Raw genomic sequence first — 15,352 nt, 5'->3', positions numbered from 1 at the left:
AAAGTGTTTCAAAATGTGAAAACAGGAAAATACCACCGTGTAATCCATTTATTTCAACAAAGTAACTGTAATATATCTTAAAATTAAATAATAAAATAACTGTAATTACCACTCACTTAAACAGTAACTGTAACTGAATACAGTTACTCATAATTTGTACTCTGATTACATAACTCTGGTACATGTAATCTGTTACTCCCCAACACTGAATATTAACAAATCACATATTTGTTGTAATTTTTTGTGTTTCATGTGTTATTTTTATTGAAAATTCACATTGTTAATTTGAACAGAATATTCACTGAAAGAAACTAAAAAATAATAATAATTGACACTTAAAGGTTGTTATAAGGATTTTCCAAGGAACGAGAAATCCAGCGACTGTTTGTCCTTTTTCAAATGTTGCGCATGCGTGAAACCACCCCCCCTCCCCTACAGCTCCCTACGTAGAAACGCCTTCTCCCGCCTCCTCACTACGCCAGAAACAGGTTTGTTTACAGCCGGTGAGCTGCACATGACTTGTAAACAACTAACTACAGTGTTGGTTAGGCAAGCGGAGAAGTGAGGAGCGGGGGGAGCGGGTGTGCGGACATTTCGTTCGCGGACGAGAAGTGAGGAGCAGGGAGAAGAGCGGAGCAGGAGAGAGAGAGAGGAGAGAGGAGAGGGGAGCGGTGCGCGGAGATTCCGTGCCCGTAGAAGTGAGGAGAAGGGGGAAGAGCGGAACGGCAGCGGGACAGGAGTAGGAAAGGGGAGCAGAGAAGGTTGCGCGGAGATTCAGTGCGAATGAACTAGCTACAACACGCAGCAGCAAGCGGACTCTTTCTTTGCCTTGAAAATTACGTTTTCAGACATAGGATATCGCTTTCGTGTCCTGAAAAACGTTTGACTAGCTCTTGGAAATAAAGTACGTTTTCATAATAAGCAGAAGTTACCTGTCCAGGAGTAATTTGGCGACCAATGCGTCAGTCTTTAGACCCTGCGTCTGCTTCAGTCGCGCCATCGCTGGAATGAATCTACAAGAATCACCTTAGTTTGGCTTCGCTGCTTTTCCCCTTGTCTTCTTCTTTCAGCGACCTCAAAAACGGACTTTCTTTTGCGGCTAACTGCTCCTGATTCTTGTCTGCCATTGCAACAAACTTTGTGCTAACTGCGAGGAAGATTAGGTCAAAAAAAGCCGCTAAGAACTGTTGCATTGGTGGAGTAAACAGCGTCTGTGCGTCTTGCGTCTGTGGACTGCGTGACAGGCGTACGTAAACCACGTACCGGTGGCGCGCAGGCAAGTCAGTTACGCTAGAAACGTAGGGAGTTTGATTGAAGCCTGTCAGCTAACAGATAACGAGGCCGTGTCGTTATCTATTGGCAAATGTTTACTGGCCCCACCACTCCAGAGTTGATGAATTTTTATTCTTTTTTTTGGTCATCATAATTACAAGGCTACTGCACCTCTATAATGCTATCATTGACAACTTGAAACAAAAAAAACAAAAAAAAAATCCTCCATACAACCTTTAAATGTACGAAATGTTTTAATTTGTTAAACCGGGTGTTTTATTGTGAAAAGGCCTGTACAGGATGCAGATGTCATTTTAACTTCCTACTTCACTTTTCTAAAACAAACAGAAACAAACAGAAAGTGCACGTTCACGTCGCTGCTGCGTTCAATAAAAACTGTAAACGCCGAGATAGTTTTGTACTCCTTTTGCTCCCTGCGCTAAGCCACTCCCCCTTCACAGCACTTTCACAACACAGACTTCTGCACATGGGATCAGGTTTGTCACGTTGTTTGTTTACATTTTTATGTAATTTTTGTGTGTGTGTGTGTGTGTGTGTTTGTGTGTGTGTGTGTTGTGTGTGTGTGTTTGTGTGTGTGTGTGTTTGTGTGTGTGTGTGTGTGTGTGTGGCATTTCCCCACCTTCTTGTAAAACTAAATTCAAACCTCAAATATAAAAGTTAAAAAGTAACAATCATAAATACATTTTTCATAAAAGTTCAAATGGATTTTCAGACAATACTGCGACTGTTTACTTTTACGAGGTATTAACTCTAACCAGTGTTGTGGAGTAACAGATTACATGTACCAGAGTTATGTAATCAGAGTACAAATTATGAGTAACTGTATTCAGTTACAGTTACTGTTTCAGTGAGTGGTAATTAGATTACAGTTACTTTGTTGAAATAAATGGATTACACAGCGGGATTTTCCTGTTTTGTTTTTTTTCTTTTTGTTCTCAGGTCTAAAACCAGGTCTAAACCAGGTCTAAACCAGGACTAAACCAGGTCTAAACCAAAACCAGGACTAAACCAGGTCTAAACCAGGACTAAACCAGGACTAAACCAGGACTAAACCAGGTAAACCAGGACTAAACCAGGTCTAAACCAGGTCTAAACCAGGATTAAACCAGGTCTAAACCAGGACTAAACCAGGACTAAACCAGGTCTAAACCAGGTCTAAACCAGGACTAAACCAGGACTAAACCAGGTCTAAACCAGGACTAAACCAGGTCTAAACCAGGACTAAACCAGGTCTAAACCAGGTCTAAACCAGGTCTAAACCAGGTCTAAACCAGGACTAAACCAGGACTAAACCAGGACTAATCCAGGTCTAAACCAGGAATAAAACCAGGTCTAAATCAGGTCTAAAACCAGGTTCAAACCAGGTTCAAACCAGGTCTAAACCAGGTCTAAACCAGGATTAAAACCAGGTCTAAATCAGAACTAAACCAGGTCTAAACCAGGTTCAAACCAGATCTAAACCAGGTGTAAACCAGGACTAAAACAGGATTTAACAGGACTGTGTGGACGTGTCTCCTCGTCTTCTATCAATAATATTTTTAATACAGTTAAAAGGAAAGTCTGGGTTTTTTTATTTTCTTTTATCAGACAAAACATCTTATGTGAAGATTTCCTCGTCTTTGCTTCTCTACAGCAAATCAAGTAATCCAAAGTATTCAGATTACATTACTCACTTTAAGTAATTTAATGGATTATGTTACAAACTACATTTTGGTGTATGTAATCTGTAATCTGTAGGGTTAATACATTTTAAAAGTCACCTTCCCAACTCTGACTATAACACATCACATATTTCTATCACCATGTGTCCTTTTATTGTTTTAAAAAAGCTGAATTCCTCCAAAACAACATATTAACATTTCAGTTTGACCCCCCCCTCCCTTTGCTCTCTGCGCTAAGCCACTCCCCCTTCACAGCGCACAGACTCACACGGAGTTCTGCACCTCACAGGTTTGTCCGTTTTTGGAGTTTCACTTTCGTTTTATGTCGTATTTTTGCGTGATACAAAACTGTTCACAGCAACTTGACAAACTTGTGGAGAACTCTGCGTTGCCATAGCGCTGTGAAAGGGGAGTGGCCTAGCACGGGGAGCAAAGGGAGCAGGGTCAAATACAAAAGTGAAACTGGTAAAAACCTAATAATACAGTGTGTTGTTTTAGGGGAATATATCAGGGTAAAAGTCCCTGGAGTCCTGCTTTAGTCTTCGCCCATAAAACTAGAATCAAATCTGAAGATGAATCCAAGACGTGTTGTTTTCAGAGGCCTGTGCTCGTTGTGCTCGTTGTGCGTGGGCCCAAAACTATTTTTCTCTTCAGCGTTTACTTCCTCAATAGTGGCGAGTTCCTCCAACGCGTGTGACATTTCTGTTTGACTGTGCAAATAACTGAAAGGTTTTCATTCCGCACTCGTCTCTCCAATTTATGTCTCTCTTTTTTAATTTTAATCTTCATGATTATTTATGTTTTGATTTGTTTTTATTACGATTTTAATGTATTTCTTATTCTGTGAAGCACTTTGAATTACTTTGTGTACGAATTGTGCTGTACAAATAAACTTGCCTTGCTTAACGTGCGCGGCGTGGAGCGTTTGGACCAATCAGAGCGAGAGCTGTTAGAGCGGAGCGAGCGCGGGTTAGGCCAAGTCTTATAAAGCAAACTTTGGTAACACTTTATAATAACTACACCTCATTTAGCCTTAATAAAGCATGAACAAACACTCAATTAATAGGCGAGTTTCAGCTGACGTCATTGTTATTAAAAGCCCGCGTTGCTGCTGGGAAATATTTTGGTCGGAGGCAAGAAACACGATAGCGTCAAACACAGTGCGTAACCTCGCGTATTTATCCCCGATAATGGTAAATTCCTGCTGCATTATCGGATGCACAAATAGAAGCACGGAAGAAGGAAAATGTCTTTTTCGTATTCTGAGTGAAAAGAACCGCTAACGGTGAATTAAACGACTTTCAAACATCCGCAGAGCAAACGTAGAAGATCCTAACAAACCGTGGACTCCAACAAGTTCAACAACACATCGAGACTCTTGGAGGTTTTCATCTTTTCTGCTGTGAATGGCCCAGGAGTTTCCACCAAGTCATTGTGGATATCGCCCAAGTGAATATTTGTCCAGGTAGTTGGCGATTCTGACCAGAAATTTGGTTTGGTCCACCTTTTTGTCGGGGTTGAAAAGGGTGATTTGGCTCCATCGATGCTTATGACCAATTTCTGGTCAAATGGTCTTGGGTCCTCTGCCGTTAGAGTGGATAAATAACCGGGATCAATACCCTTTACGTGCTTTCTCGCTCCGTCCGTCATGTTGAATTAGTGTTTATTGCCGCCGACCAAAATAATTCCCAGCATGCAACGCGCGCTTTTGTCAACAATGAAACTCGCCTATATTGATTCATGCTTAGTAACTACTTAATTACTACCTGAATTAGCACTTAACTTGCACTTAATTCACCTGTGCTGTAAATAGTAACTCAATACTTCTTAATTACTCATGAACTAACCATTTGCATGTTTACAAATGCATATTTAAGTACACATTTGAGCATTTATTAATCATTATTAAGCTATGAGAGAATGATTTACTAATAATGCAATACACTGAGTTCGTACACATGCACATCAGTGTCCCGGTTATTAGCCATATCCCGGTTCTGTCAGTATTCGGGTTACTGCGTTTACATGCGCACTGAGAAACCAGGACACTCATATCCGCGTATACATGATCAAATGGAGTATCCCAGTTTCTTGACATAATCTTACAAATGCGCAGGCGCAAAAATTAACTTAAACAATTTCATAAACCAGGAAAAATACAAACCGTGAGCTCCTTTAGCATAAGAAGCTAAGGAGCTACGAGATCTCCCACAATCCACTGTGCAGATTCTTCATTAAAATCTTCTGCATAAATAAACTCAACTTTATTTAAACCATAAACACTATAGACACATCAGCCCGTTTGATCAGATAATTCAGCTGTGATCACATTTGTTCACGTTTTACAGAAACAAAACTTAAGACCGTTTGGCTAATTAGCATAAACCGTTAGCGGTGATAAAAACAGCTGCTCCTTGTGCCGCTGATGTGATCAGTTTCTTTTGGACTAAATGACACGACTCTGTGGATTATGTGTGTTATTTCTGTGACAGAAGAGGTGCTAATGATGGTAAGTGTGTTCTGTGTGTATAGAGTATAGGAGATAGTTCATGTTTTAGCTTTTCAGCGTCACACGAGTGCAGGTCGTACGTGTGCAGGTTTAGCGCAGCTCTTAATTTTACAGTCATTTCACTTGTTTGGTCACTTTATTTATGTTGGTCAATTTATTTATGTCGCTACTGTTGTGGTGAAAAGACTGGAAAGTGACTTTTGGACGCATGCGACTCAACTTTATGTTGCAGTAACCGGGATACTGCGTTTACATACGACAAATATCCCAGTTACTATCGGAATAAACCAGCTACAGTAACCCGGTTTCTAATAACCAGGTTACTGCGTCTACATGCACCATCAAGAAACTGGGATACTCAAAAAACCCGATCATAACCGGGTTATTGATGTGCATGTAAACACACTCAATGATAATTCAGGCGGCTGTTATCTGTTAGTTAAGTCTTTCTGAGAGCTTTTCTAAAGTGAAGACAAATTATGCTTTATTAAGCATTTGTTAAGGTTGGTCAAATTCCAGAGAAACAATAATGCATTACTAGTAAATCATTCTCTCATGACTTACTAATCATTAATAAATGCTCAAATTTGTGCTTAAATATACATTTTCAAATGCACACACAAATGGTTAGTTCATGAGTAATTAAGTAAGAAATACTTATGAGTAACTATTTACAGCACAGGTAAATTAAGTGCAAGTTAAATGCTAATTCATGTAGTAATTAAGTAGTTACTAAGCGTGAATCATTATTAATTAAGTCTTTGTTCATGCTTTATTAAGGCTAAATAAGGTGTAGTTATTATACAGTGTCACCCAAACTTTTATGCACTTTGAGGATTTAAACATTTTTTAAAGTTTATGTTGTGAAAATAGAAAAGAATCAACAAAATCTGACATTTGTGAAAGTTGTCGATGCCTTGTCACAACAACAACTTTCTAGGCCCAAACTCCCGGGAGCCGCAGAACCTGGAGCAGCCACCAGTCGGTCTTGAGCCTGAACAGAGGGGGAATTCCTTATCCAGTTTTTATTACAGAGCCATGTCCTCACACTTCTCCATCAGCTTTACCTGTCCTTCCTTTATGTATTTTGTGGGTGGGGCTGGTCTCTCTTACTTTCTGTTTCTTTCTCTCCCTCTCTCCTTCTCACACACTCGTCCTCCTTTGAACAAACAACAAAACTGTAGCGTTGTATCAAACAATTTGAGCCAAATATACCAAAAAAAAAAAAACAGTCCTGGTGATATATCGATATATCACACAAGATCGATACTGTATCATCACATTAAACAATAGAATTTGTCAGTATTTTGATATTTTTGCATTGCAGCGAGTTTAAAGAGGAGGTGTTTTACGTCTATGGGGTATTAACTGTTACCAGATGTTGGGACTTGGACTCGAGTCAGACTTGAATCACTATTTTTAGGACTTGAGACTTGATAAAATAGACTAAGGCTGCGTTCAGACTGCAGCCTGAAGTGACCCGAATCCGATTTTTTGGCCTCTATGTTCCAGTATCTGATCTTTTAATGACCCAGGCCACTTGGATATGTGCTCCTGAAACCGATACATATCTGATCTTTTGACATGTGACTTCAGTCTGAACGGCCAAAGTGCATTCATCCACCTACACGTTATCAACAAGCCACAAACGTCACTATTCTGCGCTGAAGTGAAGTATCTGGGAGTCGCCCTGGACACACAACTATCGTTCAAACAACACGTCAAAAGAACAGTGAATAAAATCAAATATCATTTATCAAATTTTCCTCATATAAGAAATAATCTAACGACCAACTCGGCATTTATGTATTTAAATTCAATGATTTTGCCACACCTAAATTATTGCATTACGACTTGGACTCTGACAAACAAAACTACTCTTAAATTAGCTGAAACTATATATAAAAAATCACTTTAAAGTATTAGACAAAAAGCCCACAAATTATCACTGTTGTAGAATACTTGACAAATACAAATTCCTAAATTGGGACAACACAATCAAATATGCAGATTTAATTCTGGTTTACAAAGTTTTTAATCATCTTGCTCCACCTCCTCTAAAGGAGTTTGTGAAAAGAAATTCAAATCGCACAACAAGAGCAGCTCCAGAGGCGACGCTCTGTGCCGTTTAGGAAAAGTACCTTTGGACAAACTCTGTTTTGCTTATCGAGCTGCTCAAACATGAACACAGAGCTGCTCATGTACGAGAACTTTCAACACTGGCAGCATTTTCTAAAGCTTTAAAACAGTGGTTATTCAATGGTCAAATATGTCACCATGTTTAAACAATTTATATTTTCTTTTATTTTGAGGGGTTGTTGGTTTAACTCTTGACTTAATTCTTAAACTTCTGACTTTGAACTTCAAATGAACTGTTTGAAACTAATTGTGTATAGTGAGTGTGTTGTGTGTATAGTGTGTGTGTTGTGTGTACAGTGTGTGTGTTGTGTGTACAGTGTGTGTGTTGTGTGTATAGTGAGTGTGCTGGTGTTGTGTACTTTTGTGTGATTGTTGCTGTACTTTTCCTCGTCCTATAGATGATTTTACATCAACCTGCCGAGGGACTGAAGATGGAAATGAGCCACGTTGGCTATAATCTTTGCATATTTACATTTTTAATGTTCATTAATATGTACTGTCCCTTTACAAATAAATAAAATAAGAAATAAGAAATGAAGTAGGCGAAAAAATTGTTAATGAACTCTGTGTCACTGAAGCACATCACCACTCACCACTCTTGGCTCCGTCTCCACATCCACACGTTCCTTTCAACGTTCTGTCCCACAAAACACCACGACCAAAAACCTCGTCCTTCTCCTTCTCAATCTCCTCCTTAAAACAAGTAAGTTGTTCATGTTCTGGCTCCGGTACGAGAGGAACTTTAAAATCTCCAGGTGCTCGATGCTGTGTTCATGTTTGGACAACTTCCGTAAACACAGAGACGCTCGCTGCGGTTGACGTCGTCGTGTCTCCAGTGTCACATGTGGGACACTTTCAGGCTGTTTACTGTTCACACTGGAGACACACACAAGTCACATTTAATTGGAAATGTGAACGACCTCACAAAAACATCAGATTTCACAAAAAAATCAGAATTGAGCGTTAAGCCCTGCAGTCTGAACGTAGCCTAAGATTTGGGACTTGACTTGAGAAGACTTGATGCTTCTAAAAAATATATGTTTATAGAAAATACTTTTCTCTTTACAGTTGATAAATGTGGTGTTTAATTTTAAAGCAACAAACTGGAACATGTCGCTCCCACTTTTCTGTTTGTTACTTTGGATGTAACTGAAGTACTGTGATGTGGTATCCTCAAATGTACTACAGTAACATAAAGTACAATACAGTAAAACAGAGGGAACTACAGAGAACTTGATCCTTCCAATAACTGTTATTAAGCACTTTTAAATCTTAATTCTTTCTATTCTGTCAAGGCATTTAAAAAGGAAAAATGTCCATTTCTAAAACTTGCAAAAAAATATATTCTAAATTGCAAAAATTTAAGATACTTTGATTTAAAGACTTGAAATGACTTGAAGTTCAAAGCAGACGACTTGGACTTGACTTAGACTCATGGGCCCGTGACTCGAGACTCGACTCGGACTTGCCTTGTCTTGTTTTTGACTCGGGACTTGACTCGGACTTGAGACTTACAAAACAACTCGATTTGGTCCCACCTCTGACTGTAACACATGACACATTTCGATCACTTTTTTACCCTTTATTGTTTTTAAAATGCTATATTCACCTGAAATATCACGTTTTAGAAGTTTCGCTTTTCGTATTTGACCCCCTCCCTTTGCTCTCTGCCCTAAACCACTTCCCATTCCCCTTCAGACCGCAATGACAACACAGAATTCAGGTTTGTCAAGTTTTGTTGTGAAGAGTTTTATGTCACGTTTTTGTGTATGGAATTCCCCCACCTCCACGGAATTCCCCTTCCACCCTGTTTATAGCTCTGATACAGACCTGAGACAGACCTGGTTTAGTCCTGGTTTAGTCCTGGTTTAGTTCTCCCTCAGCTCTACCTGCCCTTCCTGCTTTTTTATATATATATTTGTGGGTGGAACCGGCTTGAATTTACTTTCTCTTTCTGTTCCTCTGCTGTATTTATTTCTCTTCTCCCTCTCTCCGTCTCACACTCGTCCACAGCCATGGCCCTCGTCGACCTCTCGTCCCTGTCGTGCCCCGTGTGCCTGGACCTCCTGACCGCGCCCGTCACCATCCCGTGCGGACACAGCTACTGCCGCAGTTGCGTGCAGCGCCACTGGGGGCAGCAGAGCGGCCCGTTCAGCTGCCCCCTGTGCCGGAGAGCGTACGGCCGCAAACCCACCCTCAAACCTACCTTCCAGCTGGCGGCGCTGGTGGACGGGGTGAGGCAGAGGACGCCCCCGGCCGCCAAACGACGCGAACGGCCTCGGGATTTGTCGTGCGACGTGTGCGAGGAGAAACAGGAGACGAAGAGGAGGAGGAAGAAGAGGAGGAGCAGCCCGGACACGGTTCAAGAACATGACGAGACGCAAAAGGTAAAACTGGTCTGACAAGTTTAGGTTGAGTTACATCACAGTGTTATGACGCAAGAAATATGAGAGTATGCAGTCAGGGAAAAACAAAAGTGAAATAACAGAAATATTTTAACTAAATTATATTAAAATCTTCCTCTTACTTGCTTTTAAAAAACAAACAAAACAAAAACTAACTGTGTATAGGATGTACAGCTCTGGAAAAAAAAATAAGAGACCACTGCAAAATGATGTGTGTTTGAGTAAAATGAACATTTTTGTTTCATTCTATAAACCAGGGGTGTCAAACATACGGCCCGCTGACCAGATCCGGCCCTCCAAGACCTTTAATCTGGCCCTGGGCTGATTTTCTACTAAAATATTTTAATTATATTTTCTATTTAAATATAGGCGAGTTTCAGCTGACGTCATTGTTATTAAAAGCCCGCGTTGCATGCTGGGAGATATTTTCATCGGAGGCAAGAAACACGATAGCGTCAAACACAGTGCGTAACCTCGTGTATTTATCCGCCTCCCGTAAATGTTTGTAGATGAATGTGGGATAGAAGTTGCACAAAAACCAGGGGAAGTTCTGGTTTGTGTCTCTCAAAAGCCACAGCACAAGTTCAGCTCATGGGACGTGTGAATATGTGAAAAAAAAGGACATTTTGACTCAAAAAATTTGATTGGAAAATATGATTTATCACTAGAAAGGCCAAAACTGAATACATTTGGGAAGAAGGTGCAAGAGGTGAGTGGTCATGTGGTTGTTACATTTTTAACTTAATATTTTTGACCATTTTTGATTTGGACAAACTAAGAAGAAGGACAGAAATCAAGGATTATTGGATCGTGTTATTTGAGCTGTTTGTTTTTCCTGTATCCATGGAGACGTTTCACAACAAACGAAACAGACTTTGAACACCGAATATGTCACAAGACATTCCAGGGGAATCACTTTGAGGGAATTTCCCTTCTCATCATCGACCAAAACAACTGAGAGTTCACCTGCGCCCCCTGGAGGCTGCTGTGATGCTGCAGGACACAGATGGAGGGGGAACTTTTGTCCTAAGTGTTGTTACTCTCCTTACACTGGAACCTGATGACTCGACCTGTTGAGCTGCACTTTTTGTTTGAGATTTTCTGTCATTATTGTATTTTCCTGCTCAATCTCACAACCGCCTCCAGGGACAAATAAAGTGATTTTGATTTGAAACTTTGGCTCAGAAAACACAGCTGCTTTGTGTCCAGCTTTAGAAGTGGAGCTTTAGAGGTAATGTACAATGCACAATCACAAAGTTAAAATCATCACATGTTGTTCTGAAGCAGCAGCAGCAGCTTTCATTTCCCTGAGACACTTTGGGTTCCTCTGTCACAAAAGAGGAGCAGCTGTTCGCTCCATCAAACATTTACTCGTCCTGTAGACTTTAACCTGCCCCAGACTCTGCAGCCCTGAGGAGGTCGCTGTTCAGACTCTCCACGAGTCTCTGATCCCAGTCCTGTGAACATGGATTACTACACCTGTAATCTGTTTTGTGTCTGACATTACAGGCAGTTTCCACTCACATGCAACACGCCCACAAACTGTATACCTGGATTTAATCATCTGACCAACAGAAGATACTACAGTCACACCTGAACCTGTGTCTCCAGAGCCTTAACCTGCAGATAGAGACACATCCAAGTTTGTCTCATTCTCAGTTTATGTTCAGGTCTCATGTGAAAGAGGCTGCACTAGCACTGACTCAGGATTGGCTGCAGGTGCTGGTGTTTGAGTAGTGACCATTCAGATCAGAGAGACATTTTAGGTTTAAACACACTGGATTTCAGGTGTATTTAATACTAAAGTCTCCAACCTGCAGTTCGGGAGCTACCAGCAGCTCTCCAACTAATTACAAGTAACTCACCAAGGGGCTTTTGAATTGTACGTATTGTGCTGAAGAACTCAAATTAGATTATTTAAAAGTCCATACCATTGATCCTTATTGTTGTGCACTGATAAATGGATAATGGTGTTTCATATGTATGTTTCATCGACATCTGTTTCCATCTCAGTTTTACCGTTGCTCTTATATTTACTCAAATTCTTGTGAATGATAAAATTTGTAGCTCTCTCAACTTTTCCACTCTGGACGATGGTTTCAGAATAAAATATTTTTACGTTTTTACCCACAAGTATTCTCATGTAAACAGGCCCTTAATCAACTAAGAAGTGCAGCATGTGTAGCTCAAAGGACAAACGTAAGAGACTGTTGGATTGTATGAAATGAGCTGATTGTTTCTCCTGGATCCATGGAGACTGTGGAGAGTTTTTACAACATATGTGGCAGCAAATGTGGCAGAAGATCTTCTAGAGGAAACACTTAAGGGGGAATAAACCATTTCTTCACCGACCGAAACACCAGAGCGGAATAAAGAATGAGGATTTTCCTGTTGTGTTCACCTGGCGCCCCCTGGAGGCTGCTGTGACGCTGCAGGACACAGAGAAGAAACATTTTTGGCTCTTCCTCAGGATCTTCTGACCCTCCCTGACCAGTCACTCTGTTCAACTGACCTGAGACCTTTGTTTGAGACACAAAGTGACTTTCACTGAGACACAAAGCGACTGGAAACACACACACAGATACGAAAACAAACTCTTGATCTGAATAAAGAACCTAATAACATAAAATATCAGAAGATCAAATGAACCTCATTGGACTGAACTAAACAGCACAGAGTAAATTATGCAGCAGCAAAACTTAAATTTCCCTCAGGATCAATAAAGAATCTCTCTCTTTCTCTTTCTCTCTCAATAATCCCATCACGATCCAGAGGGTGAGCAGGGTCCATATTCTCTACAACCTCGAGCTGAAGCAGGCCGAACTGAAGAAACTTCACCAGCAGCCCCATCACATCCACCGCACAGCCAGAGAGACACTGGAGCGCGTGGACGAGAGCTTCAGCCTCCTGTCCCTGCTGCTGGAGAAGACGAGAGCCCAGGTGAAAGAGCAGATGTACCTCTACAAGAAGGACCAGCTGAGGAGCATCCAGGAGAACCAGGAGAGGCTGCAGGAGGAGGTGAGCGAGCTGAAGGAGAGCCTGCCAGAGCTGGACCCGCTGGACGCTGATGATGAAGAGGATTTACCGACCAAAGGTAAGAGCCGAATGTTCAACACAGAGACCTCCACAGGGTTGTAAATAAAAGTAAAAGTGGAGTTTATGATGAAGGACCGGCGCTGAGTGAGCATTTACTGAGCCCACTGATTTATTTATTTATTTATTTATTTTACACATGATGAGTGAGTCTGTCTGAACCAAACACATAAAAAACACACTTCATGTCATGACATTAGTGAAAAGTCACAACTCACCATTACATTTAGAGTTTGTTTACATCGTATGTGGGCCTCAGATTAAGACTGTTCTTTATCTCGTCTCCTTCTCTGTCTCTGCTCCACAGCCCCAAAGCCCTCAGAGACAAACCTGGATCAGTCTGAAGCCTGGAGCTTCTGTGGTCATGTGACCTCGTCTGTGTCGTCCCTGTGTCTCTCACTTCAGTCCACGCTCGAGCTCTTCTGCCCGCCTGAGCCTGAGCCGGTCAACAGGGCGGGCTTCCTGAGATGTGCCTGTGACGTGAGCATGGAGCCCACCTCTGCTCACGCAGGGCTGTCCCTGTCTGCGGACAACAGACAGGTGATCCTGAGGAGCCCGGCCCCGCCCCCTCCTGACCACCCTGACAGGTTCACTCACTACAGGCAGGTGCTGAGCAGGGAGGCGCTGAGCGGCCGCTGTTACTGGGAGGTGGAGCGGAGCGGGTGGGGCGCCGTGCGCGTCGCTCTGTGCTACAGGGACATCCAGAGGAGGGGACATGTGGACACCTGTGCCTTTGGACACAACCCTGAGTCCTGGAGCGTGGACATTTCAGACAAAGGCTTTTCCTTCTGCTTCAAAGGGAAGCGTGTGGAGCTGGCTGGACCACCAGCCTCTCGACTCGGGGTGTACCTGGACCACAGCGCAGGTCTGTTGTCCTTCTACAGCGTCTCCCACAGCATGAACCTCCTGCACAGACTCCACACACACTTCACTCAGCCTCTGCACGTGGGCGTCTGGTTCTACTGGGGATATCAGGGAGACTCTGTCTACTTCCCCAAACTACAAAACAATCCTTTTATACAGATGATCTGTGTGTAACACTGGGCCTATCCACAAACATCCTGTCGGGTACATTTACAAAACTTTAAATTCAGTCATTTTGATCAAAGTGAATTCCACCTTCCAGAATGTAAATCCAGTCTGTTCAATACTTTTTCAATGTTGTTCATGCTGAATATTTTGTATTTATGTTAAATCTATTCAATTTTTTTGGTCTAACATCTTATTGTTTGCATTTGTTTATTTGATTTTAGTTTATTTGGAGTTTATATTTACTATGGTTCATATTTTATGTTGCACCCTGAGGCCACAGTGTGACACGGTTTGACACGGTGTTTAGGCCGGGACGTTTGCACTTGCACTTTTATTTTGACAGCATCCTGGAGTTTATTTTTAGATTGTAAATGTGACACAGACACATGAGGACGGAGACAGATGGAGAGAGTTTACCTGAGCTCAGCACGGACCGGGGGGACAGGGACGAGATGGAGAACAGGCACACAGCCCAGTCCCACAGCCTGAGCAGCTCTGGTACGATAATAAACTACTGTACTGTTAAATCTGTTAAATACAGTTAGATTTGAAGTGAAACGACAGCAAAATGTCTGTAACTTGTTGAATCATTCTGTAAGAGTAAAAACATATTTAACCATATTTATTAGAAGGAGTTAAAGCCACAGAATGTAACTTTTTTATTGCCAAAAAATAGACGTTTTTTCTATTTGGCTGTTTTGTTGCACTGAAAAACATAATATAAATAAAAAATAAAACAAAAAAAACATGCGTCCTTAAAGTGAGCGGGCTTGCATCTCCACAAACCTCCTCCTGCTTGTTTCCATGGAAATGTTGTTCCTTTGGCTAGAATATCCCACAGTATGGCATAAACCAAACCTATCTTCATGGAGAATGTTTTGAAATATGGTTTTAACTAAAATAAAAAACAAAAAAAAACCTGTGATTAAAGGTGCAATACGCAACTTTTCTAGTGGGAGGTCGGTCACCTTCTTGTCTCCATGGAGATGTTCTTGATTTGTCTGGAATGTTCCACACTATGGTATTAATTTGACGTTTATTTATTTAATTTCAGATGTTTTTATTGCTTTAAAAATTACCACAGATTTGACTTGTTTGGCCACAGAACAATAAACTATGAATTGTCTGGGAATTGAACCTTCACCTAAAACACTCTTTCTGACAAGAGAGACACACAGCGCCATCTGCTGGACGTCAGATATTTCTACACACATCTCATT

The 15,352-nt window shown here is 41.3% G+C and overlaps 2 protein-coding genes across 4 annotated transcripts in view; one reads left to right on the top strand and one right to left on the bottom strand.

The window, feature by feature from the left end:
- LOC129410129 (protein NLRC3-like) overlaps positions 1–9,899 on the bottom strand; it is a 33,925-nt gene extending 24,026 nt beyond the window's left edge. For both annotated transcript variants that reach the window (XM_055157553.1, XM_055157549.1), the window contains exons 1-2: positions 9,809–9,899; positions 8,196–8,478 (exon numbers count right to left, since the gene is read on the bottom strand). The gene's annotated coding sequence lies outside the window, so the exon portion shown is untranslated. The remainder of the gene's footprint in view (positions 1–8,195; positions 8,479–9,808) is intronic.
- LOC110162635 (E3 ubiquitin-protein ligase TRIM39-like) lies at positions 1,555–14,818 on the top strand. 2 transcript variants are annotated; one of them, XM_055157565.1, is made up of 4 exons: positions 1,555–1,769; positions 9,616–9,989; positions 12,780–13,101; positions 13,408–14,818. In XM_055157565.1, the coding sequence occupies exons 1-4, from the start codon at positions 1,760–1,762 to the stop codon at positions 14,136–14,138; spliced, it is 1,437 nt and encodes a 478-aa protein (XP_055013540.1). In that variant the 5' UTR covers positions 1,555–1,759; the 3' UTR covers positions 14,139–14,818. The 2 variants fall into 2 exon arrangements, with proteins under 2 accessions (XP_055013540.1, XP_055013536.1); XM_055157561.1 differs by lacking the exon at positions 1,555–1,769 and adding an exon at positions 8,925–9,325.
- Positions 14,819–15,352: the final 534 nt, after the last annotated feature.

Source organism: Boleophthalmus pectinirostris, unplaced genomic scaffold, assembly GCF_026225935.1.
Source record: "Boleophthalmus pectinirostris isolate CB_2022bp ecotype Guang Dong unplaced genomic scaffold, ASM2622593v1 HiC_scaffold_10, whole genome shotgun sequence".
Lineage (NCBI taxonomy): Eukaryota > Metazoa > Chordata > Actinopteri > Gobiiformes > Gobiidae > Boleophthalmus > Boleophthalmus pectinirostris.
This window is presented reverse-complemented; position numbering and strand designations above follow the sequence as displayed.